General features: G+C 51.2%; 1 protein-coding gene across 2 annotated transcripts; it reads left to right on the top strand.

Moving 5' to 3' along the window:
* Nucleotides 1-1,550: 1,550 nt before the first annotated feature.
* ST8SIA2 (ST8 alpha-N-acetyl-neuraminide alpha-2,8-sialyltransferase 2) lies at nucleotides 1,551-27,751 on the top strand. 2 transcript variants are annotated; one of them, NM_001001604.2, is made up of 6 exons: nucleotides 1,551-1,740; nucleotides 13,083-13,145; nucleotides 15,016-15,144; nucleotides 15,809-16,066; nucleotides 17,783-18,076; nucleotides 25,370-27,751. In NM_001001604.2, the coding sequence occupies exons 1-6, from the start codon at nucleotides 1,643-1,645 to the stop codon at nucleotides 25,653-25,655; spliced, it is 1,128 nt and encodes a 375-aa protein (NP_001001604.2). In that variant the 5' UTR covers nucleotides 1,551-1,642; the 3' UTR covers nucleotides 25,656-27,751. The 2 variants fall into 2 exon arrangements, with proteins under 2 accessions (NP_001001604.2, XP_015147568.2); XM_015292082.4 differs by lacking the exon at nucleotides 13,083-13,145.
* The last annotated feature ends 134 nt before the right edge of the window (nucleotides 27,752-27,885 follow it).

Below are 27,885 nucleotides of genomic sequence, written 5' to 3' on the forward strand. Positions count from 1 at the left end.
CTGCAAGGTCACCCCTGCTCAGGACACCGTGAGGCTCCAAATACGGTGAGCAAAAGGAGCCCGGAAAGAATAAAGCAGAAGGAAAATGAGTGTTTCCTCAGATGTATGCAGAAGGTAAATTACGGGGCTACTTACATTGTCTAAAATCACTTTCTCTCCAGGGGTCTGAATATGTTCTATTACAAAAGCTGTATACTAGACTGTACATTTGCCATATCTACTACGGTGTAATTGTACCACGCTCACCTGTGTTGTATTTTTTAGCCTATAACCGTAATGGCGATTTGGTCATCTCCTCTTCCCACAACAGGGGTTGCAGATATCCCCAGGACAGGACATTGGCTCTAATGGGCTCCATCCACCATTAAATCCACATAAAGGGAGAAGTGCTCCGTGGAGCGCGTGCACAGACCCCCATCAGACACCGCTGCGACTGCGGACGGGCAGAGCACCTCAGCATCCCTGCTAGGAACCCCAGGATGCAACCAGCAGCCCGTCCTGCCCTCAGCAACGTACTTTTGTGTTGATGCAAAAAGCCGTGCACAACACGGAGGATGGCAGCTTTCCAAGTGGCCCCAGTTAATAGCTCCGCTTTGCTTAATGGAGCCTCCCATTCAGCCGAAAGATGCTGTTTTAAATATGTAAGCAATTAGTATCTCTCCCTCTATCTCTCTCTCTCTCTCTCTCGCACCACATCTGTGCTTCTCCTATGTGCTGCATTACAAAACCGCCGCGCCCCTCTCCAGCTCGGCGGTGCGTGGACCTCCTGAACTCCTTCCTGGTCCTCAGCAACTTTCTGGTCCGAAGCATCACGCCGGGCCCTGGGGATGCTGTGCCAGCCTGCCCTTACCTGACCCTCCGCTCCCTGCGGATGGTGAGGCACTAACAGACATCAGGGCTGCAGGGGAAGGACCTCGTAGTGCAGTTTTGGCCGTTCTTTGGCCCAGCCCAGACCCGCTCTCCATCCTCCCAATGGCCACTTCCATACGTGTTCTATGCAGAAGGGGAGAGGCACCACAGCCTTTTCTCTCGGTGCCAAGCCCGGTGTTAGGATGCTCGCGGGGGCTGCCAGGGACGCACCCTGGTGCCTCACAGCGGTTTCTGCTCGGTGATTTCCGAGTGCCCGAAGCCTCCTGAGATTTGCAGAGTAAAGGCAAGGCCGGCGGGCTAAATGCTGATGGAGCGCGAGGAACCGTTGTTACCAAAACGTGCATCAATAGCAACAGAGACAGGTGCGATTAGTTCTTAACCACCTTTATTTACAACGCGGTTCTCATCCCACAAACCGCGCGTTACCGGCAGAAGAAGAAAAAAAACCGCAAAGGCGCCGACCCCGCATTGTTCCCCTCCGACCCCGCTGGGAGGGGCGGCGAAACCCCACGGCGGGGCTGGGGGCGGCCCCTCGGAGGGCTCCCCCCGGTGCGGGGCGGCCGCAAACTTTGTCCGCTGGGGGAAAGCGGCTCAGCCCCGTGCCCTCCCCTCCCCGCGCCGGGCGGGGCGGGACGGGAGCTCGGCGGGCGCCGAGGGGCGGAGCGGCCCCGCCGGGCGGCGGCGGCGGTGGCGGTGGCGGTGGTGGTGGTGGGGCCGAACCGGGACGCGGAGCCGCGCTCCGCACCCCGCGGAGCGGCCCAGCCCGGGAGCCATGCCGCTGCCGTGCCGGGGCTGGACGCTGGCTTTGCTCACGCTGCTCGTCGGCTTCCTCATCTTCGCCGACATCTCGGAGATCGAGGAGGAGAACGGGTAAATTGGCGGAGGGAAGGGGTGCCGGAGGAGGAGGCGGCGGAGGAGGAGCGGTGAGGGGGGGGGTGCGCCCGGACAGTTTCTTTGTCTCCGGCTCTCCCGGTTTCTCGCTCGTAGAAGTGGGAAGGAGCGCGGAGACAGCGGGCGGGGAGCGGGGTTGGCCCGGGCGGCGTGGGGCAGCGCGGTCCGGGTGGGGAGCGGGACCCGACGGTCCCGTTAGGGACAACGGGGCGTCAGCCCGGCTGGAGTCGCACCGCTCCTCTTAGAGACGTTGAATAGCGGTCCGGGTAGGGCTGCTCGATCCTTCACAGGTCTGGGTAGGGATGCCGGGCAGGTAGCAGCCTGCTCGGAGGTGTTGGAGCGGATAGCGGCTCGGAGAGAGGGCTTTGGGTGCGGGCAGCGCTCAGGTGTGGACGGGCTGACGGAGGGGCGAGTGGCAGCCCGGGGGCTCGGGCGGATGGGCGTGGTGGAGAGGGCACCGGTCCCTGGGCGATGGGTGAAGGACCGCCGTGCTGGGGTCGGGACCCGCCCGGGGAGCGGGGACACGATGTGGGATGGGGGCGATCGCCCTTCCCCGTGCCCTACGGGTGGGTGCTCTGATGGCAGAGACTAAAAGAACCCCAAAATGTAGGGAGAGGAGCAGTGCTTACCCCGTACCACCTCTGAAGGCTGGTGAGGAAATCAGGGAGTGAAAGGAACAGGAACAGAGAGGAGGATTTACGTTAACCTGAGGAACTCATTGCAGCAGTGTGAGAAAACAAGTCAAATAATCGTGGCAACATGGGGGGCACTTGTAATGGCACAGGGTCCTTCTTTCTGCATAGGAGCGGGTGGCATTTCCACTGTTGTGTATCAAAACAAATAGGTGGCACTTGGCTGAAATGAGAAAGGAAAGGCAGAGAGAGATGTTTGTCATTGTTTCATTGTTGCGTTGTGTTGAGTGCCACAGGCAAGAAGTGCCCAGAAGCATCCAGCCTGTAGGTTACCAGGCGGGATGGATTATTGCTCTGCAATCAGCTGGCACCATCTATATAATAATAAAGGAAATGAAAGGCTTATGAAGCATCCTCCCCATCGGACAGGCTGCTCTGATCCCATTGCTTTCCTCCCATCACCTTACCTGGCTTTGGCTCTTTCTTGTCTCTCCCCTCCTATCTGCTGGATCTGTCCGCTAGAACTTGCTGTGCCCTTATTGAAAATCCATTCTGTTTTGTTAGTTGCTCATCCTGCTTCCCCCCCTGGTTCATTAGGGATTCCCAGTCAGTGGCTTTCTTTATATAAATATATATTTCTCTTTTCTGTACGTTGTATGGAAATTGGATGTTTGCTGGCTGCTTATCTCCCAGCCCTGGCATCTGAGTTTGTTGCTGCACTTCTCTGAGGAAGTGCTGCCAAACAGTTCAGCGGCAGCGACAGCAACAGGGTCAGAGGAGTTGCAGAGGAATAGCGAGCAGCCCGTTCTGTACCAACGCTTCTGCCAGCGCAGGAGGCAATGTGCAGAGCCCCGTGCCCCCAACTCAGCCCTGCGCTGCCCCACATCTGCTGCCCTGATATGTGGGCATCAGCCCCACACTCATTTTTGCGGACAAGCTATAGCATGGGCTGGGACACAGAGCAAAGGTGAGACCTGGCTGTAAGATAAGAGATAATCACAAAGCAAGACAAACTGACACTTTCTCCTTACTTCTCTTTTCCCACCCATTTCTTTATCCCCACTGAGCACATCTGGGATTTTTGAGGTGCTCCATGTCTGAGCTCCTTCACCCCATTCACAGCAAGGGGCTGCTCACTGATCGTTGCACGCCCCAAAGCTCTAAGCAGGGGAGCCTGGCACAAAATGCAGCTCATCCCTGTGTGCAGTGATGGTCAGCATGGTGCCGGGGAGATCTAAAGGTCTCTGGTTCATTCCTGGGCTTCAGCAGTGGTGTTTTGGAACAGGCTGGGCAGGGAGGTGGTGGAGTCGCTGTCTGTGAAGGTGCTGAAGAACCGTGGAGATGTGGCTCTGAGGGACGTGGTCAGTGGGCATGGGGGGGTGGGCTGCTGATCGGTCTGGGTGATCGTAGAGGTCTTTTCCAACTTCAGTGATGCTGTGATTCTGGATGTAGGAAAGCCAGCTTCTGGGCTCACATGATAGCAGCACTGTTTGCAAGCAGGAGTTGTAGGCAGAGGGGACTGTGCGACAGCAAGTGTGTGTGACAAAAATGTACACGATGCCATAGAGGAGCCTCAAAGTTTTCTAGGAGCTCTCCTTGTGCAAAAGAGGTTTGGAAGCTACCGGCTTTTTTTTTGCTCAGCCCTTCCCCAGGTGGAGATTATTTGGGTGATGGCTCATTGTCTTGCTCTGCACTCCCCATTGCAGGCAGCTGGCCCTGGCACGTGGGGCTGGGGGCTGCAGGCAGGTGCAACTCTTTTCTTCCTTTCCCTTGGCATCGATGCGCTCTCTAATTATTGTGCGGAGTGAACAGCTTGCCCACTTTTACACGTGCCCTGCCCCCTGCCTGCGAGTTGGATCGTCTTTGGAAGGATATGCCTTGTACGGGTAGGAGCAGGGGGAATGTATTTCTCTCACCTACGAATACCGAGAAATTTCAGAAAGAAAGAACAAAATGTTCATTAGGTTCGAAGTAAGAGTGGAATGTTACTGGCAGAAGGACCAAAAATATATCTATCTCGTGCTGTTTGCCCGGATAAGTTCCCGGCATCGCAGGTGAAGGGGGCTCGGAGCTGAAGCTGTGCCTGGCAGAGCTGTTTGAGGAGCGTGGTTAGAGTCCGCTTTGCCCCTCCGGCTATGCACGGCCCCTCCTGCAGGCTGGTGATGCTGAAACAACGAGGTGAGGGCGAGGACGGCCACTCAGCAGCGTGGCGGTGCCGGGGACGCGCTGCTCTCCAGCCCGCTCCTCGTGCTCTGCGTATCCCATCCGGACACCCGCATCCCAACTGGCGGGGGATGCTGGCAGGGATGCGGTGAAGCCGGGACGTTGCCGGCGGCTTTGGCACTTCGGTCCCCCAAAAGCCGCCCGGTTCGGCTGCTGAACTTTCCCTGCAGCCCGCCGATGCGTTTCCTCGCGCTTTTCCGCCTCTTTGTTTCTCCCGAAGGGAACAAAAGAGACGCTTTGGGTAAGGCGAAGCGATCGCTGCCGGTTCTGCCACCAGCCGGGATGGAGGTGAGGGCCAGGCGGAGACAAAGGGCTCGGCGTCCGGGGGGATAATCATCGCGAAATTCTGCTCCTCGATGGCAGTTTGAAGGCACTCTTTGTTATGCGTGTGCCGTCGCGGTCCTGCAGGGGTCCGGCTGTGCCCTGTTTGTCTGTAGAGGGAGCTGGTGACCCGCTGCCACCAGGTGACTTCTCAAATTAGCGGTGAGCCATCTTAGGGAGCACTTGACACTTGGTAATGGGATGGACTTAATGAGCCAACCTTTTCTTCGCCAGCCCAAACCGCGCGCCTTCTCATCCTGATTACAGAAGGAATTCAGTTCGGCTCTTTGAAGCGAGGAGCCGGAGAATCGCCTATTGCTGCCCTGCCCCAAAGCTCCTCACCGAAGGGCTGCTTTGCCATCATGTGCTCTGTCCCAACGCCTGCCCGTCCGGCAGTGCTACGGGGGAGGCTTTGCTCCCTCGGTGGTGCGTTTGCTCCGGGTGTCTGTGGCAAACTGCAGTCATACAGCACTTCTTGGCAGCGGAACCATCCTGCTTAGGTCCTGGTAACAAGTCGTGGGATCACTAAGGTTGGAAAAGAGCGCTAAGGTCACGTGGTCCGACGGTCCATCTAAGATTTGCTCTACGCCGGAAAGTTTTGGTGAAGAAAGCGCCCTATTCTGCCAACCTGGGTTTTTGCACGCTCACACCAATGCTCCGAGTGGGCCCAGAGCAGCGGTGCCTCTGCGGGGCAGACACTGAGTGACTGCTGGTGTAAATGGAGTCAGCAGAGAGGCCTTTGCGTCCGTTGGGTAGGACAGAACTCTTACAAAAGCTCCATGCTTTTTCAGGCTGGGAAATGAAACCCGTGTTGGACTATTGATTTGAGTAAGAAAATATCGGGGTAGGCTTTGCTTGCAGCCCTCCTGACAGCAGCTGCAGCAGCCGGTTGGTGGCAGAGCTCCCCTCGCTCCATCAGTGCTCCTTTGCCCCATCCCAGCAGAGCTTCCAGGCTGTGCTCAGTACCACCCCAGAGACCGCAGTAATGAAGGGAGAACGCACTCCAACAAATGCTGCAAGTTTCCCTCTTGCCCAGGTGGGCTTTGTGTTTCTTTTCACTACACCTGCAAGTGCATGAGTTAAGTCTGGAAGGAAATGGACACTGATAAAAGGCTCTCTTTTCTTTTTTTTCTCGCATTCCGTGTTCACATGCCTACAGCAACCGTGGTTATTCTGCTCGGACATCTGTTCATCTTTGCCTACCTGCATGCCAAATGTGCTTTTGATCTTCCAGAGGAGCATATCACAGGAGCTCCCGCTCCTTTCCCTGGGCTTGCTGGTTACAAGTGTTTTGGTTTTTCATCCCTGAGACCAGAACTACTTAAACACATCTACAGGTTATAAAAACCAGTTGTTTCAAAGACAGACTTCCTCTAATTGCCTCCATCATTTGCTTTCCCTGGGCCTGGGTCACCCTCAGCAGCATGAAATAAGCCCAAACCGCAGTACCAGGCAGCAGTTGTTTTGCTTTTTCCCTGGCTTCTTTTTGCAAGGAGGGAGTTCCCTAGGCCAGCCAATTCACTGCAGGAGCAGAATGTAGGGTGTCCTTCAGCAAACGTGGTGGCAGAGCAGGCCGGTGTCAATAGCTCTGCTCCTTGCATTTTAATAGTGGGGAAAGAAAAAAAAGCAGAGAAAGCAGAACATCCTTATAATGCCTTTTTTCTTTGTATCCCACTGTAAATCTGAACGGCCTTCGTGGTGGTGGCCTTGAGAGAAGCATGCTCAGCAGCGCTGATGGCACTGTGGGCACAGTAACTTTGCTGGCCCTGCTATTGACTGCTCACAGGTTTCCTGTTTGCATGGCATTCGATTCATTGAGCTGGCTGCTGGTTGAGTGGATCTTTCCCAAATGAAGCGCCGGGATCTTTCTTCTTGCTGCTGCTGCAAACGGAGTCTATGTTATTGCATATAGAAATCCACTGGGAGGATCACAAACAACACACACACACAAAAAAAAAAACCCAAGCAGAAGTCTGGCCATCTGCATGCTGAGCACACCGTCCTGCCCATCCAGCACAGCACAGGCTGGGCTGCTTTTAAAAGCACAGTGTTGTCACTGTCACAGTGTGGTTTTGGAGTGCTCTCTCAATGAGCATCGCAGAGCATCCCGGTGTCCCGAGTTGAGTTGCACTCCTGGGACCCAACATCACACTGAGGATGCTCAGACAGAAGAGCAGCACCAAGAGGATACTGCTGCCCAGGAAAGGTCCTCAGCACTGATGTTGGCAGTGGAAGAAGCCACATGAGAACCTGAGTATTCCAGCAAGACTGGGGACTGCAGCCCCACTGGTGTGCTCTTTTCATATTGCACCATTCCCTTGTACTTTGTCCTGGAGATACCACAAGATCCACTGGGATTTCTGCCTTTTAGGGCATGAATGCTCAGGGTGACAGGATCTGCTGCAAGACTGATGCTCTGCTGCTTGTCACTTCCAATAGCTCTGCTGGCTTAAAAAATGATCTCAGGAGGAACGCACAGTGTAGACATGGGTATTTAAGCAGTGACACTTTTGTCTTCCTCAGCTCTTTTCGAGGACTCCTGGTATTTTTCTTCTCCTCTCCAGGAAGGGAAAATCGAAATCCATAGACAATGCTCTCATGTCAAGGCCTTTCTGGATTCTTTCTGTCTGCTTCTGTGTTTTTTTCTGTGCTGGATGTTTCATTAATGTGGCCAGAGAAGCTGTTCCAGAAGAGGGTATATGTGGCACTGAGGGGCATGGCTGAGGGCACGGTGGGATGGGTTGATGGTTGGACTTGAGTATCTCAGTGGGCTTTTCCAACCGTAACGGTTCTGTGGTTCTATGAAGGAGTAATGTCTGCCAGAATGCAGGATGGGGAGAGGTAGGGTATGTGATGTGTCACCCCTGTGAGCGTGTAAGTGGAGATGAAACGAGAGCATTGTGTGATGATGGACATGTGCAGACATGAGAGCTGGCGCTGGCTGATCTGTGTCTGGCTGGGAATAGAGCCTGTGAGACCAGGGTTTAGTGCTGATGCTCTGGTTACCCCAAAGGGATCCCCTTCCTCTGTCTTGTGTCCTTTCACCTTTGGAGCTGTGCCTTTCCTGCTGCCTCTTTGCTGGTTTTGTCACGTAAGCATTTCAGCCTAATTGGCTTATTCCCTAATAAGCAATAGGTGTCTCTGTTTTGCAAACTCATGCATCTCAATTCCTGTGCCCTCGGCGTATGCTGGCAGCGATTGCACACAGTGATTTGCAGCCAGGCAGAGAGCTGAGAGCCAAACCCTGCTCTGATTTACACTGGAGTTGGTGCGGAGCTGGCAGGCGGGGCTGCTTCCATGCTTCTCCAAGCCCTGATCCCTTCTGGCCCTGGGATGGGCAGAGTGGTGCAGGTGGGGCCGGGGCACGGGAGGGAGCAGCCAAATTAGTGAGGCTGGTTCACATGAGGCTGACATCCACACAGGTAGATGGATGGCTTTAAAAGAGGGGAGATTTAGATTAGGTGTTAGAAGGAAATTTTTCACTGGGAGGATGGTGAGGCCCTGGCACGGCTGCCCGGAGAGCTGTGGGTGCCCCATCCCTGGAGGTGCTCAAGGCCACGTTGAATGGGGCCCTGGGCAGCCTGAGCTGGTGGGGGCAACCAGTCCGTGGCAGGGGCTTGGAGCTCAGTGATCTTGAAGGTCCCTTCCAGCCCAAGCCGTTCTTTGGTTCTGTGATTTTCCTGAATGCCCCAACCTGGGCACACTCTCTGAAATGCTTTCTTATGACTCGATAAAAAGAGTGGAACTTGGAGCTGCAAAAATAGCGCCTGATATTTAGGAAGTTTTTGACACTCTCTCTGCCAAGCTGTGACAATATGAACAAGTGAGATTTTAAACACATCCAAGTGAGATTTTAAATGTCTCATCAAGATGTATTGCGGGATCTTTTATCTTAGCAGGCAAATGCTTTAGAAATGTTCTCCAAATTAATCCCTAAGGAGGAACCTTGCTCACCAGGAGAGCATGCGTTGGCAGATCCCAGTCCCCTTCACACCCTGGCTTGAAAGCCTCAACAGCAAGTGCTGAAATGTCACCTGGAATCATCTGCAAATACCAAACATCCTGGTGTTAGGATGTGTGATGCAGGGAAGTGGGTGAGAAGCGAACCTGAGAACCGTGTTTCTGGAGTGAGGGGAAAGCGGGGGTGGGCAGGTGGTGTTGCCTGCAAGCAGCTGATCTCCAGGGTGAGAGACACGCAGGTGCCAGCCAGTTCTCATGCTTCAGGCTCTGCCTTTTATGCATGCATTTGGGGTTACCCATGTGGTTTTGGCCAAGCCACTTCCCCAGTACCGTCCCGAGATCATAACATGCACCTAACACGTGAGGGCTGTGAAAACTCAGTGAGTGGGTATTGCTCATTTGCACTCCTCAGATAAAGCAGGCACTCTGAGCTCTCTTTTTGAGGAATTCAGGTGAATACATTTAGTTTGACAGTCCCACAATGGGTCACGTAGATGCTACTAGCTTGATTTTCCATGCATGAGAGCTGGGGTAACCTGTCTTGCCCAAGGTTGGGAAGGCGACCCAACGTGGTAGAGTAGAACATTTGCTCTACAAGAAGTGCAAATGCAGCTCATGATGTGCTCGGAATTTGCAGCTCATGTCCTTGGACCATTCATGCGTGTTGTGCCCGCTTCTCTTTTGTATTCTGTTCTGGAAAGAAGGAGGAACCAGAGGTGGACTTCATAAAATATCCATGGAAAACACATTTTTAAATTTGTATGCCTGCACATAGGGATGTGTGAAGCCTGCTGTTGGAGACCCACTCACCCAAAGAGGCTGTGTGACCTACTTGTTCAGTCAGAGGAGCTCTAGTTTCGTGTATCAAAATGGCTCAAAGCAAGACCAAACTGTGCTGGGCAACGATTAAGAGAATAATTTAAGAAGAGGACAATGAAAAACCCTAAACAACCCATTCGTTGACAGGAAATAAAAAAGTCTTTGCATACCTGGTATATCAGGAATTCTTCATCCAAGAGAATTTGGACCCGAATCATAATATTATATTGATCTTTGATATTTTTTCTTTCTTATCCTCCGTTATATGAATCAGTGTCACTTTGCAACTGAGCACGGAAATGTTTGACCTATATAACATCTTAGATAGTCAAAATTCAGCTTGAAGAATCTCAAGGCAAGAAGTGAGGAAGGATGGCGTAAGCCAGCAAGATGGCATTAGCACATATAGACGTGACTTATCGCTGGAAAACATCCAAGCAGAAATCAAAAGGAGAGCGTTTTGTAAATAATAGGATTAGAGAGCAGGTTGGTATTTTGTGGGACTGGCTATACAGTCAAACTGATAACAACTAGATTAATAAAGTAATTCAATCTAAACACGCTGTAGCCCTAGAAAGCTTTTCAAAATCAATGCCTATCTGTGCAGTTTTAATCAAGGTTGGTCTTCGCCTTTTGACGCCAAGAGATTTGAAACTCCAGGTCAGTGAGGTGTAATAAAATGGGCTTTGTTTGTTTGTTTGTTGGTTTAACACGTGCCTCTTTAATTACTGCCTTCCGTTTCTTAATGTTTGCCTCTTCCCACATGGGACGGTGAGGTGGTACAGGTGGTTTGCCTTTGTTGGAGGCTGTGGCAGACCTTGGAAAATATTGTGTTTGGCTGAACCGCAGGCATTTTGAGCCAGTGGAGGACTGAGCTGGACAACTGGATGGGTCCCTCTGCCCTATAGTGTCACAATCATGGCTTATTGCAAAGGGAGATTGTAGCGGAGGTGTCCCAAAGTTGCGGTGTAGAACAGGAAGGAACGAAAGGCTTTTGATTTGGGATGGGAGAGTCTTGGTATTGATTGGACAAGTGGAGACTTTCACATAAGGGGGACGTATTCCAACTTTAGGCAGTCTCTGTGGCTTGGAAAGAGGATCCAAGCCTGGTGCAGGGAGCAGCATCGCTGCCAGCATTCAGGTGCCTGCCAATGGAATTCCCACTGCTGCTGGACCAGGCGTTGGCTAGCAGAGCCCTGCTCACTCCAGCACCAACGAGCCGTCCCTTCCACGTTCATGTAGGATAGCAGTTTCATGTCGTAATAGGATATAGATAAATACCCAGAGAGGAAGGTAGCATTTCCCTGCCCTTTTGAGTGTCAGGGCACCCCCAGCAATGCCTCATCCCATGGCTCTCAGCTCATCTTTCTGCATCCAGTAGCCCCAGAGCCTGCTGGAATTTTGAGAGGAAACGTGCACAGGGCTGTCGCTGAGGGCACATGAAGCTTAGATTGGATAAATTCATTTGAATAATACGTTGTGATGCTTCAGATCCTGATGATGACAGAGCATGGATGGCATGGAGCTAAGAAGCCTTCCCCACTTTCTGATTTCTGTGATTTCCCCCCCCTCCCCCTTTCACAGAAATGGTGAACCAGAACTTATCAGGGAGCAGCATTTCTTTTTCTAAGCCCTTAATCCAGTCCCTATCTCTCTTACAGCAAGTGTGAAGGAGTGTGAATCCCATTTGGAAGGCTCCTTCAGAGGCGACGTCTCTGAAAGGCTGCGTGGTTTGCACACTAATCCTGCCTGCTCCCACACCCTGCGGTGAACCCCATTAAAGCGGAGGCTTGTTAAATGCCAGTAGGCTCTAGGAATAAGCTAGTCCTGCTGTTCCCTTGATACACCAAAAAAAAAAAAAAAAAAAAAAAAGAAACAGCTCACTGGCTCTCAGGTTTGTCAAAGGGAAAAGGAGAGTGTCAGAGGGAGAATCTCAATGGCTTTGGCCACAGATTGTCTCTGCAGGAGGGAGGGAAGGGACAACCTTTGTGGCATTTCCAAAGGTTTCGCATTATGCAGTGCTGAGGGCTGCACTCAGCTTAACTAAAGGGTTTACATCGCATCCCACAAGCCTGAAAATCTTTTTAATGCTACCAAGCAGTCGTGCTCACTATTTCATTTGTGTCTAATGCATTTGGGATCTTTTCAGTTCTACTAGAAATAACATACTCTTGAGATACATTTTCATTAAGATATATATTTCTGGGTAATAATATTTCTGCTGGAAAACAATTTGGTTCTCTTTATGAGCGTGTTCATGTGGATATCTGTACAATGGAAACAATAAAACAGAGCAGTGGGTACGTGGCAGTTGAGATGTGTGTGCCACTGAGCATCACCTGAAAATGGGGTAAGAGTTCTTTATGACCTGTTAGAAAATAGTGGGCTGAAACAGGAAGAGGCTCTGCAGCCTGCAGAATGAGATTGTATTCACTGAACTGAGGATTGATGGGTTGGATGAGCGACACGGGTTTCTGAAGAGGGTTGGTGCCACCCATCTTTGTTACAGCATCAGTCCAGTACCTGGTGTTGGAAATTTGGGCTCTCCACTGGCGTGTTTTGCTCAGGGAGGTTTGGTGCCCTCCTTGTGCCGTTCCGTGGCAGTGGAACTCAAGGTCTCAAGCTCAGCTTGTGAGTGAGCTGGCCTCATAGCTCCAGCCTGCTTACACCAAATGTGGGAGTGGGAGCTGCAGGGCACCAGTGGGATCAGAGGGAGCTGGAGCAGGGCCTTGGGTCTGCCTGGGGGCGCTGGAAGCCAGGAGAAGATGCACAGTGAGGACAGGGTCTCTGCAAGTCTCCCAGGGGCTAACGGCTCGTTTGGGTTACAGTGGAGATGTTGGGTGGTCTCCAGTGAAGGAGAATGGCTTCCATTCTCCAGGAGGAAGACCTGGAATCCCATCCAGGCTGGTCAGTCGGTCCTCACCAGAGGACTGGGACATCCCTTGGCAACCCAGAGGTGGAGGAGAACTTTGGGCACTGCTCCCACCCGATCTGTAAAACCCAAAACAAGCAGAAATGTATCCTGCATCCCAACCTATGTAACCAACCAATGTATCCCAACCTATAGGCTGCGTGCTGCTTTGACAGAGAGCGGATGTCTTTGATGGCTGATGAGAGAGCGCAGGTATTATTCATTGGGTTGGGTCGGAGCTCTTTTGCTATGACAGTTCTACAGCTACAGCAGGGCAGTGGTGACAGCGGGTGTGAAAAGCCCTTTGCAGGCATCAGGACATCTCTGTTCTGACAGGGTGGGGCGTGAGCCCTGCCTCAGCTCGGAGCCCTTTGGAGCAGGTTCTCTTGACTGTTGAACAATGCTTGGCAAAGAGGAGCCGGGTTTATAAATAATGCATTTCCTTTGTCTTGCAGGAGTTCTGGAGGCAGAGGTACAATCAGATCAGCTGTGAACAGCTTACATAGCAAATCTAATAGGTTTGTAAATTAGATTTTGTGTTCATTTGTTTTTGCTGTAAGGCAGCTATTAATCTGCTTCTCCTCTTTGCTGGATAGTGCTGGTCTTATTTAGCAAATGTATCTGTTTCTTTTCACTTCTGCTTTGCATTTTCTTAATCGTTTCTCCCCCCTCCTCCCCCAGCTCGGTGCAATAATCATTTGCAAATAACCAAGGATCTGCAAGTTGCGGTGATTGAGGGAATGAGAGAGTTACTTATTGTGAAAATAAGTCAGTGATAGAGTTGCCATTTGCATAGTTTTACTACGCGCTATTAGGGGAGAGAGAGCCTGCTTTGACATCAGAACTCCATTCGGTTTGATGGTAATGCAGTTGGGTAACGTACTCCATTGCAGAGTCATTCATTCCGTGGCATCACAGCCTCATTCCGTGTCTGTGTTATTGTCATGATGATGATGTGTCATCCCAGCCTCACCGAGTGATGCGGTTGCAAAGCTCAACACCACCACTCCACAAAGACAGGGAGGTGCTGTTCCGTGGTGATGTCACAAGAAAAACACAGAAAATAGACCCCAAAAATTGTTATTCCCAAGATTTCTCTACCCGTTTCCTTTAAGATTTTTGATGCCTCGTGGTAATTTTTTGCATATGAGGCACGAGATGATGTGGCAAAATGCAGGAGTGGGAAGCAACCTCTGGAGGAGGTCCTGTAGTGTTGGTATGTACAAGCACACACTGACGCTCTGGCAGCCAGCCTTTATAAACAGCCTTTATGAACACATTGCCTTTCCTTTCTGCAGCGTTGCATACTTGGAGCCACGGTGTCCCCAGGAGCACCTTCTGAGGGCTGGGGATGTGCTCCCAGGAACTACGCACTGCCATGAGCCCAGGCCACCAGCTCTGCCCCGTGTTCCCCCTCTGTTCCCTCCCTGGGCTTCACTTGCCTTTTATCAGTGCATTTATTTAGAGACCGTTCCCCAGCTGGAAGGAGCCCTTTGCACTACAGAGGGAGATTCCCTTCAGCTGGTAGCGAGTGCTTTTGGCTGTGTGTTTTTCGGAGTGCTCTGAAGTGTGAAGGCTTTTTCGGGGCTGCGGACACATGCGCAGCTTCTTGATGAGATGCTTGGGAATTCTCTTTGGAGGGCTGGCTGGAATCAAATATGCAGAGGCTCCTTTAATTTATGCCATTTGATGTAAATTGCACTGAAGTGCTGGGGCTCATTTGCCTCTTAGAGCAGGGATTAAAAGCTGGGGTCTCCCGGTGATCATCTTGAAACCACAGCTTGAGTCTATCTGGCTGTTCCTCATCCCTGTGCTCGTTGCTGGGCATGGAGCAGGCAGTGTGGATGCTGAAATCTTTTTTATTCTTTTTCGACAGAAAAAAATAGTGCTCTATGAGCCAACGTCCCCCTGTTTGGGTTCCACGTACCCAATCTCATGAGCAGTGCCCAGCAGCTCAGTTAAACTCCTTTCTCCCTTGGGTGAACTGCAGGTTGCGCTTCTCTCATGAGGTTTTTAACCTGGAGCTGAGCAGGCTGTGCTTTGGGGTGCAACCAATCTCTGGGTGAAGTCTGGGGTTCCGCATCTCAGCCTGCCTGCAGAGCTGCTGCTTCCGTGTGCATGCGTTCCTCCAGCCCGACATCTGTGATTGTGTTTTATGTAAACCTGTAGGTCTGTGTTCGTGTGAGCGAGCAGGAATTTAAGGATTGGTGTCTGCTTGAGTGTAGCAGAATACAAACAGGCTTTCAGTTCTCGTTTGGGTAATAACTACAGTTTTGCTTTTCTGATGAAGTTTGAATTCCAGCAGCCGCAGCCTAAGACAGCGATTAGAAATGCCATTGGGATGCTAACGGATCCTGTCTCTCTCCCTCCCGTCTCTCTTTTCTCTAGAGCTGAAGTAGTAATAAATGACTCTTCGTCTCCAGCTGTTGTTGACAGAAGTAATGAAAGCATTAAGCACAACATTAAACCAGCCTCATCCAAATGGAGACACAACCAGACACTCTCTTTGAAGATCAGGTACTGGTAATTACCTATAGGACAAGAGACAGATCTGGTCCTCTCCAGTGCAAGCTGGCAAATTGCCTCTGTATATCATCTAAGGAAGTCAAGGAAGAAATAAAAAGCTTATCTCCTGCTGAGCTAGACTTCATATCTGTAAGCGATCGCTTGGAAATGAGTTTCTGGCTAAACCAGCTGGCCTTGCAGCCATGAAACACGGAGCTTGAGCCCCAGCTCCCAACCAGGTGCTACTGGGGTGCTACTGGTGTGCCCAGGGTGGATGCAGACCCCAGCAATGGGAGAACACCCCCTGGAGGGGCTGGGTGGGTCAGAAGAAGGCATCCAGGTGGAGCTAGCTGTTTGCATTCTGTTCCTGGAGGGCAGATGGGAAGCAAGAGGCCATCTTCTGTATTACCCAAATGATCAGATTGGATATTAGAGAAAAAATTCTTCTCAGAAAGAGTGGTGATGCAGTGGCACAGGCTGCCCAGGGAGGTGGTGGAGTCACTGTCCCTGGAGGTGTTCAGGAATGGTGGAGACATGGTAGTAAGGGATGTGGTCAGTGGGAATGGTGGGGGTGGGTTGATGGTTGGACTGGGTGATCTCAGTGGTCTGTTCCAGCCTTAGCGATCCCACGATCTCCGTACGTGACCTGATGGGGCCATTTCTTCCCTGTCCTCAGGAAACAGATCTTGAAGTTCCTGGATGCAGAGAAGGACATTTCCGTGCTGAAGGGGACGCTGAAGCCTGGGGATGTCATTCACTACGTCTTTGACCGGGACAGCACCATGAACGTCTCGCAGAACCTGTATGAGCTGCTGCCCCGCACCTCGCCCCTCAAGGGCAAGCAATTCCCCTCCTGTGCCATCGTAGGCAACTCGGGGGTGCTGCTGGGCAGCGGCTGTGGCCCCGAGATCGACACACACAGCTTTGTCATCAGGTAGGGCACATCGTGTTGCATGCTGAGCATGAGGGTTTGGGGTTTTGCGGAGGTGCAAGCGTAAAGTTTACCGATGGCAACACCGTGCTTCAGTGCCTCTGCTCCTGGTGCTGGTGTCCCTGCAGACACAGTGTCCCGTGGGCCTGCGGTGGTGGGTCCCCATGTCCACCCAGTCTCCTCCAGAAGATGCTCCAAGCAGAGAGGAGGAGCACGCCAGCTCTCCCATCCCCAGCACCCATGCACATCCCTCAGCTGTGGGAGCCCACGGATGATTTATGGGCGTGCAGACTTTTGCTTTCTGGCGAGTCTATTATGAGGACAGCCCAATCCATCAGCGGCTCACAGAGGCAGTCCCCGTGTGACATAGGGGTGAGGATAATGTCCCCTCTGCCCCCTGCTTACAGCCAGCTGCTGCCTTCTGCCCACAGGGAATGGGGTTGTGTCAGTTGCACCCTTAAAAATAACCTGAGCAAGGGAGCAAATCACACTGCAGCTCTGGCAAAGAGCAGGGAAGGGGTTTCATGTCAGGCAGCAGAACTGCATGAGAAAAGTTGTACCGGGTATTGGGGTAGGATTGGGATGTTGAGTGATGTCTCCCCTATCATATAACCTGTCTGGCAGTGCCCACAGTGGGCTCTGTGCGGCACACAGCTCTGTTTATTTTCAGCCATTTGACTCCTGCAGTGAGTGGGTCGGATGGGCTCCAGGCCCAGTTTGCCACTTGCTCAGTTTTCTTTCTACTGTTTCCCCCACTGTAAAGTGGGGAAAAGAGCAGTAATGGCTGATTATGGAGACAGATGGTTAGGATGCATTTCCTGCTTGTTAACTACTGTAGCTTCACTGTAAAACACCACTGGAGAGCACAGCATGCTGCACAAAACCCCCATGTAATGGAGGAGGGGTTGCTGGTGGTTTATTCCACTGCTCTTCCATCCTCATCCCTCGTAGCCCCCCCCAAGCCTATAGAGCCCCAGAGGGACACCGGTTAAAGTGCCGGAATGTGATTGGGTTTTGAAGGTCACAGCGTCCATCAGCCCACATCCTGGCACCATCACCCGCCAGTGTCACTGTCACTGCAGGTGCCACCGAGGCTGCTCTGAGCAGAGACTCACTGGCAGCAGGGAAGAAGGGGCTCAGGATAACGTTACACTAGCAGGGCTCAGGCTAAGGGCTGTGGGTGTCACATTGTCATTCCTGGAGAGAAGGGAGGCTGCAGGCACTAAGCCCAGCTCCTGTGCATGAGCAGGTACTGGTTTCTGGCTGGTGTTTGGGGCACTGTCAGCTCTCTGTGCTGTTTGTCCCACCTGACCCCGAGCTGCTGCCACATGGGAAAAGCCATTTTATCTCAAACCTGCTGTGGCAGCGAACCAGGAAGGTTTGTTGCTATGTTTTATTTTCAAACGGCACCAGGACAGATACAGACCCATGTAAACACACCACCAGCTACGTGCATTATTAGCACTGCCTGGAGGCATGTGCACACACACGCTGGTGCATTGAGGAATGATAACCTTATGGTAGGATGGCTCAGCGTTACCAGGTGAGAGCCTCTCTGATTCATCACAAGACCTCATTCTCCTTCTTCCACCTTCCAAAAGCAAGAGCAAACAGGCACATCTGTCTCTACTCTGGCTTTTAGAATCAACCCATCGCAATGCTCGTCAGTGTCCTCTGTCACACCCATCACTAAGGGCTATTGGGTGTTTCCCTTTGCAGGTGCAACCTGGCTCCCGTGCAGGAGTACTCGCAGGACGTGGGGACGAAGACAGACCTGGTGACCATGAACCCGTCGGTCATCCAGCGAGCCTTCGAGGACCTGGTGAATGAGACGTGGCGGGAGAAGCTGCTGCAGCGCCTGCACAGCCTTAACGGCAGCATCCTCTGGATCCCTGCCTTCATGGCCAAGGGGGGCAAGGAGCGCGTGGAGTGGGTCAATGAGCTCATCCTGAAACACCGCATCAACGTCAGGACTGCCTACCCCTCCCTGCGCCTGCTGCACGCCGTCCGAGGGTGAGAACGTGGTCTATGTGCTCAGAGCTGGGATTGCCTGAGCTTCCCCAGCAGGAGAGCAACCACTGCGTTTGTGCTCCCTAAGTGGCATCTGGTCCCTCGATGCAGGGTTGGAGACTGCCTTGCAAGCAGAACCCCTTGTTCTGCTCTATGAGTGTAAGGTCGTCTAGCTATGTAACAGGGCAAGTCAATATTTCCTAATATCCAGGTTGGATATTGGGAAAAAATTCTTCTCAGAAAGAGTGGTTGGGCATTGGCACAGGCTGCCCAGGGAGGTGGTGAAGTTACCATCTCTGGAGGTGTTCAAGAGCCGTGGGGATGTGGCACTGAGGGACGTGGTTAGCAGCCATGGTGGGAGTGGGTTGACAGTTGGACTAGATGATCTTAGACGTCTTTTCCAACCTTTATCGTTCTGTGATTCTAAATCTGCCTGTGCTTTACTGGCTGTAAGCCTGGATATCATCACAGTAACTCCCCAGCCTGCAGCTAGGGCTCTGCTAGGAGAAATGTGTGTGGTGGCCAGCTGAGCTGGTGACAAGGTTTGTCACTGTGTGCCTGAGGCATGCGTGGAAATCTCACTCAGCTCCTTGTACCAGGCTGCTCATAGGAAGACAGAGACTGAGGAGTCAATGAGGAGCTTATGAAAAGTTCATGAGTAGCCCATGAGTACCTGTGATAGTGCTAATTGCACTGTTCATCTTAAATGAACTTCCAAGGCAGCCTGATCTAGTGGATGGCAACCCTGTCCACAGCAGAGGTTTTGGAACTAGATGATCTACAAGGTCCCTTCCAGCCCAAGCTGTTCTATGAACTTGCAAGGCACTGGGGATGCTCTTAGGGTTGTCCCCAGCACAAACCAGCCAAAAGGCTCTGGTCAATCCCAGGCAGCAACAAGAGGTGAGAAAAGTTGGGTCTGCCCTCAGGTGTTCTGTTTGAGATTTCTAGGGGCCTCATAGGCTTTTTACAGAAGATTCTGGCTTGGGGGTAAAGGAAGAGAAGGAGAACACTGTGCTCACAGAAAAGGGGGGAAAACAACCCAAATTCAGAGCTATTTCTAGCTGTAATTGACTTACTTTCATCTGTCAAAATAGAATTAAGCTCCTGTAATAAGTCCTTTAAATCAACAGGCTGCTAATCCTGTGCTGGCAACCCCTCCTGGTGCCAGGGATGTCCCGCACGAAGCTCTGCAGGGCTGGCAGGTGCTGGGCACTGCTTTCCCATGGAGGCAGAGGAAGCCCCAGAGCTGCTCATCCCCTGGCACCATCCTGCTGTGCTCCTGGCTGGCACCACGTTGTCCCCTTGTAGTGCCCACAGGGCAGCTGGATCTCTGCTGGTGGTTGAATGGAGGGTGGTAAGCCCTGGGGTTGTGTGGAGGGAAGGCATCTCTTGGTTGGGGTCCTGAAAGCCCCTGGTTGCGGTGGGGCAATGGGAAAGGTGGCTCGTGCTGCTCTGGGGGAAGGAGCCAAGGGCAGAGTGTGCAGCTGGTGCTGGGCAGTGCTAATTCAATCAGAGGCACAGAAGCCAGTGGTAATCATCATCAGGCCCTCCAAGCCAAGGGAGCTGCTGCCTGCCCTGCCCTCCTGCCTCTCAGCCCAGCAGCAGGAAAGCAAGGATGCTACCGGTTAATGGTGATTATAATTAATATTGTAGCCCCCCTCACTAGCCAGAAGTGATGGGAGCACTTCAAAGCTTACTCTGTGTGCTGTAACCTGGCTAAGGGGCCATGCAGAAGGACCCTTCCAAGGCTGGAGTGCAAAGGGCTCTGTCGAGTGTAGTATCAGTGTTGATGCTATTCTTGGTGCAGTGTCCTCAGGTTTGGGCTCTGGGATGGATTTAAGAGTGATTCAGGCAGTAATGAGTGAGCTGGTCACAGCTGAGGGTGGGTGCTGATACTCATGGGAATTTTCTCAGGTACCCATAGGGTTGTTTTGACCATCTGGCATCATCCCTATGATGTAATTTGGGCTGAGGAAGGAGTCAGGCCAGCATCACTGGGAGTTCACTTACTTGTCTTCTGTGGTACTGCTCAGTTCCTGCTATGTTCCCCCCATGCTGCTGTGCCAGCGCTGTCCTTTTTCCTTTGCTGGATAAAGCTGCCCTTGATTTATAATCTGCCCTAAGTTGATTTGGGAATCACAAAGAAATGGGGGAAGTCTTTCAGCTAAGACGCTCTTTCAGATGTTTTATTATTTCTTGTAGAAACAGCACTCTGTACAAAGACTTAACGTTATCTCAGCCGACTTCAATTCAGCCACAAAAGCTTTGCCTTTACTCTTCTTCCTTCACTTCCACTGAAATTCATTTGTGAGTTCTTGACTCCTCCTTGAACCGCGGTGTTTATTGTCCTGCTCTGCTTTCCCCCAAACCAGAATGCGTTCCAGTGGCAATCGAAAGCCTCTTCCTATAATTTGCAGTGCATTTGGGGCACTTGCAGAGGGTGCATTGCTGAGATAAAGCAAAAGCATTTGTTTTCTGTTTTCTTTAACAGCACCATTTGAGACATCACCTTCCTAACGGCGCTGGTGCCTTCAATGTTAGCTGATAGCTTTTGTGCTGATGGTTCCGGATAACTGTGCTATAGGACTGAGGCTCTTTTCACACCATTAAACTCACCAGCTCTGCTCCCTGCCTGCCAGGGATGGGGAAAGCCACCGGCATTTCAATGGAGGAGCTCGGAAGCAAACCATGAAAGCAATGAAGCAGAGTCACTAGCTAAGGAGCCTGTTTCCAGTGTCATTGCCATGCATTTTGGGGTGTGTGACTCAATTCTAAGTGGTTCTCTAAAATGTCTCCTGAGCGACGCACCCAGCAAGTGCAGTGCTCATCTTCTGGCAAGGAAGCGAGTGAACCCCTTAGGAGGGGTCTAATGTCTCCAAAAAGCCTTGTAATCCCTACTGCCTGGCAGCTTTTGTTAGAGAAATAACATGAAATGCAGGAGGCAGAGGGAAGAATTGTGGCTGGAGGTCTGACTATTGCATCTTGCAGAGAATTTGTGGACGTGTTTCTTTTTGCTTTGTATTATCTATTCCAGCATTTCTCACTGTGTCCATCACAGGGGTCTCTTGGCAGTAACCAGTTCTAATCCCATAAGATTTTATTAAGAGCTTCTTGAAAGAAGAAAATCGATAAGTCTTCCAGCTATCCCGTTAGGTTTGCCATCCAAACAGCCCTGACAGCTTGCGTGTGTGCTCCATGACAGCGACCGCCCTGTTTGGAGTCCATAGCTCCCATAGCACAGCTCTGCCACCTGTCCTCAGAAGCCCAACTTGGTGGGATGTAAGGTGGATTTATCTTTGCTTCAGGTGTCTCCCTGGGTCCCACACCCAAACAACATATAAACCTTTGAGTTTTTAGCGTGGTGCTGCTCTGAGGTTGCCTTTCCCATCCGTTGGCCATGGTGGAAGCTCTCCCCTGGTCCCTCCCTGCCTGCATCCTAACGGTGCCTATCTGGTAGCCTAGCTGAGGGCAGAGGTGCTCAAGTGAGGGAAAGAGACAGCCATGGGGTGTGCAGGGAGGGGAAATAACGACTCACAAGTGTGTGAGTGGAACAGGATGGAGGACTACCACCACTTGTGTGAGCAATTATTCTTGCTTCTGCACAAGGAAATAAGGCACGTTGTACCCAAGCTGTGGTGTGTTTGCACACAGTCCCCATGACATTTGATTTGTTCCAGTTGATCAAGAAGAAGATTTAGGCTTTTCTTTGTAAAAAGAAGCGGAAAGGCGCAGGAGGGAAGGGGGAAAGGAACAGAATGACCCTTTTTTGGCTGCACTCCTCGTGTTCAGTCTGCGTGGAAATGGTTTAACTCGTGGGTGTTGAGTACCTTGTGCGCTAAAACTGGCTTCGCAAATACCAGGACCTGGAGATGAAGCCCACCACTACTCCATGCCCAGCATCCTGGTGAAGACCTGAGGTGGGTCAGCTGCTGTTTCACCCATCCAGCGCTGAGCTGTATGCAGCTCTTGGTTATTTTGGTGGACTTAATGGTGGAAACTAGACACGCAGATAGCCCGACAGGAGGATATTGGTCTCTCTCTGGGCTCCATGCATCATCTTTTCCATTTTGTGCTGTTCCCTGCTGGTACCAATGGGTCCCAGCATGCAGCAATGGGAGCGCAGGGTGCCCTCAGGGTGCTGACTCCAGTCGCCTTCAGATGGCTTTTCATGAGCATTAATGGGAGCAGGATGTGTGTGGCAGACTGATAACATGCTTCAGACAGGCAGGGGCTAGCACCTCCACAACAGCTTGTGTTTGTATCACACTTCTGCGAATAAGCTGTTTTAAAAAGGTCTGAAATTGCATTATTTCAGCTATTCTGATTTGTATCAAGAAATAATGCAGCTGAGGCTGCTGAAACTTGATTTCTTCATTGACCTGGGTTTCTTTTACTCATTTTATCAGTGTGATGGATTTTTAGTCCTTTTCTCCTGCAGTTTAACCCTCGCCTGTAGAGACCACATTACCCAAGGGTTTTCTTGAATGCATTGGATGCACCCACCCACTAGCACGGTACTCCGAGCTGCTCCCTCTGAAGCCTCCGTCCCTAGCTGCCATCAAGTAGGAACTATCAGGTGCTCGGGCCCATGTCTGGCCTGTTTCCTTACAAAAGACGGCCTCGCGGTGATTGTGGTGGCGTTTCCCATCTGTCATTATCGTGATCCTCCAAACAAGAGCTGTCTCAGGCGATCTCTGCCTGGCAGCACTGCGCTTCCTGCTCGTGGCTGCATCCCACTCGGGTGCCTGACCACCTCCAGAGCTGCTCGCATCCCTGGGGTTTATTTACGCTGGTTCTGAAGGAGGTCAGCACGTGGGCAACAGCTCTGAGAAAGGAGGTATTGAGTTTTCGGACTGCTCTTTGCTCTTCCCTTTTAATTGCTGTCTCTTTCCATAAAATGTTGCAATTAATAGTTATGGTGATTGGTGTAGCCAATTTGAAAAATAATTACTGCCTGCTTCAAGATTATCTTTCCTCCTAATTAAAATCCTGGACCTCACATATTAAAGGTGCACTGTTGACACAGCATCCCATGTGCGCCCAGACAACCTCATTTGGATTTACAAAATTAATTAGGTTTTATTTCCATCCCCAGCTGTTCTCCCCTATACTGGGAATGTGGCCACTGTCTCCATTGGCCAGCGGTGGGGGAGATGAGATCTTCCTGCATGGCTCCTACACCCCATTGCAAATGGGTTGTTAAAAAGTATTCCCCAGACTTCACTGGAGGGTTTCCCACCTTCATCGTTTAAGAAACAAGTTGCAAATGCTGTGATGTGGTCTGTGGTATGGTTTGGCCATTGTGTGTTATGTATGGCATCCATTCTTTTCATTCTAAGCATCTGAGTTGGTCCCTACCCTGATGTTGTTGGAAGGTTTGGAGTGTTCGGCTGCCACCTGTGCTTTGGGTTGTTGTGTTAGAACTGCTTTTGATGCTAGTGATGCACGCTTGTTAGCGGGGCTCTTCTGAGGTTGCCCCCAATCGTTTTTGTCATCATTAATATGCTTCGGGTGGTGACGGTGAAGTGAGATGTCCCGCGAGCATCATAGGTAGGTGCAGTGGTGGTTTGTGTCTTCCCCCAAAGCAGGTCCACTGATGGGACAGCTTTTCCCAGGTGGCTTCCCTACTGCCTGGTGTGCCCTAATTCAGTGCTAAGTGGTCGTGATATCCTTCCTTACTCTGCACACATCAGGGGTCTGGTGTGATTACCCTTAAAGCAATCAAGGAATCTGTCTCACATCCACCTGTGGGTTAAGATGGCCTCAGCACCGCTGAAGCCTTGGCTGCCCCATAGCTCAATACTTGGGGCTGGGGATTGTGTTTGTTCCCTCCAGTATTTTTCTCCTCTTTCATGCTGGATGCTGAGGAGAGATATCGGGTGAGGAGGACCTCCACCCTAAAACACTGTAGCCATCCTTGGCCAGCCCTGGGGTGTTAGACCTCCATGAACTCTGCTATCCCCTGCCCTTGCACGCCTCTGGAATTTGATTCACTGGAAAAGTCAATTTTCCTCTTATCTAGCTGAGAACAAGCGAGTACATTTTGTGCCTTGGTTGCTAAATTTTAATGGCTTTTGTGAAAAGCTAATTTGCAGGATTATGGCTCTGCTCTCCCGTGGGTTCCTGCTGTCTGAGCCCCAGACCCTGGGGAGCCCAGCAGGAAGCGCGAATGAGGAGCGAGATGCATTCCGTGCTCAATCTCCTGCACCCGGTCCCTTTGAAATACCCATCATAAGTAATCTGCTGGCAGACCCCGTGGTGAAAGCTCAGACAGGCAGTGGCAGCATCAAACATATTTTGGGAGGGAGGAACATGCCTGGGGACCTCTTCCACCACCCCAAACCTTCTCTTTTCTGTTTTTCCTCATTCGACAGTGCTTTTCTGCTGAGCAAACTGGACAAATTGTCCATGCAATAAAGCACTGGCACTGGAAACTTTGTAGTGCAGGGGTGCTGATACTGCTGTAACTTTTATCAGCATCCCAAAGTACAACTGCTGGTGCTATTTCTGCTCATGCATCGCTATGGGATGCCTCCTTCCCCCTTTCTTTTGGCCATCCCTCATAAAAACTAGCAGAGTTTGCAAGTGAGTTCATCTGATCTCTATGGCATGTGGTATATTGTGGTAGGTATGGTATATCATGGTAGGTGTGGTATATTTCAGTAGGCATGGTATATTGCGGTATGCCCTATTGCATATTTCATGGACTGACTTTGTGCAGTGCGGTGATGTATTTTGACACAGGATTGCAGAGCAGTGGCTGGGTATAACAGGAGCACGGTGGTGTGCTTGAGCTCTCTCAGCCAGCTGACCCTTTATTCAAAGGCAAACGTTTTTACAGCCCTGTTGTGTTTACTGTCAGTAAATCTTCATTCATCAATGGAAACTGTCAGCTGTGTGTGTGTGTGTGTCTGCTTCAAGGAAGGGGCTGCTGGAGTCTACTTGACGTGAGGATGGTTTGCTCTGTGGTATCGATCTCCTGGGTTGATTGGAAGATAATTGTAGGCTGAAGTACTGAAGGCCAGCGTTGCAAGCAATTTGTTTTTCATAAAGGATTGCCAAGACGTGAGATGCTTCAGTGCCATAGCAACACGCGTGATGTAACCGCCAGACAGAGAGCAGGAGATGCTTATTCATGAAGCAACCCCTAGAGAGGCTTTCTTGGCATGGAGAACTCTTCTGCTAGTCAGAAACCTCTCACTTTGAATCACCAATATATCTCAGTCACAGAAAAAAAGTGAGAGACGCAAGCTTTGGCTGCAGGGGGATGACAGGCTCTCTGCTCTTCCCTTGCAGGTACTGGCTGACCAACAAGGTGCACATCAAGCGACCCACCACTGGCCTCCTCATGTACACCTTGGCCACTCGCTTCTGCAACCGCATCCATCTCTATGGCTTCTGGCCATTCCCCCTGGATCAGAACCAGCAGCCGGTCAAGTACCACTACTACGACAGCCTGAAGTACGGCTACACCTCGCAGGCCAGCCCACACACCATGCCCTTGGAGTTCAAAGCCTTAAAGACTCTGCACCAGCAGGGAGCCTTGAAGCTGACTGTAGGGGAATGCGAGGGGGACACGTAGGGCAGCCCCTGGCTGCGATCCTGCAGGCTGCACAACCGGGGCAGGACGGGGAGGGGGCAGAAAGGAGCCCAGTGGGGTTGGGTGTCTTTGTTAACGCGCAGAGCAGCGGCACAAATATATATACGTGGTACCTATATATATTGACCTGAGTATTATAACTGTTTGGTGTTTCACCAAGGAACGGGTAGGAGAGATGCGTGAGCATCTGGAGGGGCCAGCCTGGGCGAAACCTTGGGTTTGCTGGGCTGGGCCAGGCTTTCGATCTACGTCCATGACGTGTGATGGTGACCTTGGTTTTTGAGGGTATGTTAGGTGATGGGTAGACGTTCAGCCGTTTGTCGTGACTGGTCCGAGGTTGGTAGTTAGTTTGTTCGGCCAAGAGCGCCGCTGCCAGCACGTTCTTGGCTCCGTGCTAGGGGAGGGAAGGGGCAGGGAGCGGGGTGGGCAGGGAAGGTTTGTTGGCGGCTCTCACAGCTCAGAGGCACCGAGCAGGACCCATCTCCTGCCCTGCAGGACCCGGTGCCCAGCGAAGTGGCACGCAGACCCGTTCCAAGTGGTGTGGGCATGCGAGTGGCCCTGGGGGGGATGCAGCCTTCGCTGTATGAGCTGGGTGAACAGTTAGGAGGACGCTGAGGGTGAGTTTTGAGGATGGGTTTTCCTTTCCTTTCCTTAAAGAACCATGTAGAAAGGAGCAGAGATGCCGGAACGTGGCAGGAAGGAGGTTTGATGCTGCAAACCAACACCATTAGTATGAAGTGTCTTACTGTGCTCTAGTCTAAGACACTCAACATCTGCCAGGGCTCGTGAAAACCATAAGTACGACGAGCTCTAAATTCCCAAAAGCTACCTGCTAAGCAGCCTGCCTTCTTTCCCCCTCCAAAAATAACTGCTGATATATCGGCGATGGGCCTGAGACCCAGCCAAGTAGAAAGACTGCGGGACTTCAAGGGACTTTGTCAAGTCTAAATAATTTATTTTCACTTCCCTGCAAGGAGCTAGCACACTGTGCCGTGTTCCTGGAGTCCTGCTCTCGCCTTTCTTTCAAGCTCCAATTAGTTGTTGCTGCGAACAGTTAAATAGGATGTCAGATGGATCTCAATGGGATGCTTGCACAGTAATGAACGTCAAAGAAGTAATTAATCTTTTCCCGTGCTTTTCTGGGAGTCCCTAAATATGAAAAAGTTCTTACAATCGCATATTGGCTTTTCTGTAAATTTGGGGTTCTTTTTTTTTTTTTGTGGGAAGGAACTACATCGGTCTGATTAGCCCATTTAATTTTCTGCTTCTATAGCCTGCTCGATTCATCTCCTAATTAGCAACGGGTGCCAGAGTACAGGTGGGCCCAGGGTTCAGTGAGTGCGATTTGGGTTTAATTTGTGTGTGAGCAAATAACATTGCACAGCCGAGCCCTGGGTGTGTGTTGCAGTGCTTTCCTGGCAAGTTTTCTGCACCTTTGTGCCTCCTAATACCACTGTGGTTTTGAAGTTTAAGAAGTGTACCTCCTGGGCCTGGTATACTTGATATTGTTTCTTTAAAAGCAAAGTGCTTCAAGTGGTAAAAGGAAGAGTTCTCTTTCATGTTTTGGGATGTAGACAGTATGATGCCCATAGGAACCTCCAGCCTGCTAATTAGTGTCAGATGAAGATGCCGAAGATTAAGGTGTAAGCAACTTTATAGTGGATAAATGTGGGCTAATCTGCCACCAGGGAACGTTTCTTTCCAACTCCAGAAAATGATTGATTTTATGTATGCTTTTTAAACCTGTTTAGGTTGTTGGGTTTTTTTTTTTTTTTACTTTCTTTTTACTGAGTTTAGTGACAGGATAAAGCTAAATCTGGCTGTGAACCTCTGCTTAAGCTGCTGAGGTTTCCTGAGATAGGATGAGGCAAAATTGCAAGGTGGAAGCCATCTGCAGTGTCGAGGAGCATCCCGTGATTCAGGAGTGGTTGGGAAGTTCCTGGTTTGGTATGGAGAAGGGAGGGATGGAGATGAAGGCCCAGGACTGCTGAAGTCAGCTGTTGTATGGAGGGGCCTGGGCCACGGTACTGATCGCTGTTAGCAAACCTTCTTTTTGAATAAAAATACCAGAAATGAAACAGATGTGCAGTTGTGATGTGTTGATGGGGGAAGAGCATAAAATACTGTGCCAGTTAAATAGGGAGAAAAGGGAAGAGAAGGGATCCATGGCAGGTACAAGGCTGTTTGTGTGCTGCTCTTGTGGCCAACCCAA

Source organism: Gallus gallus, chromosome 10 (genome assembly GCF_016699485.2).
Source record: "Gallus gallus isolate bGalGal1 chromosome 10, bGalGal1.mat.broiler.GRCg7b, whole genome shotgun sequence".
Taxonomy (NCBI): Eukaryota; Metazoa; Chordata; class Aves; order Galliformes; family Phasianidae; genus Gallus; species Gallus gallus.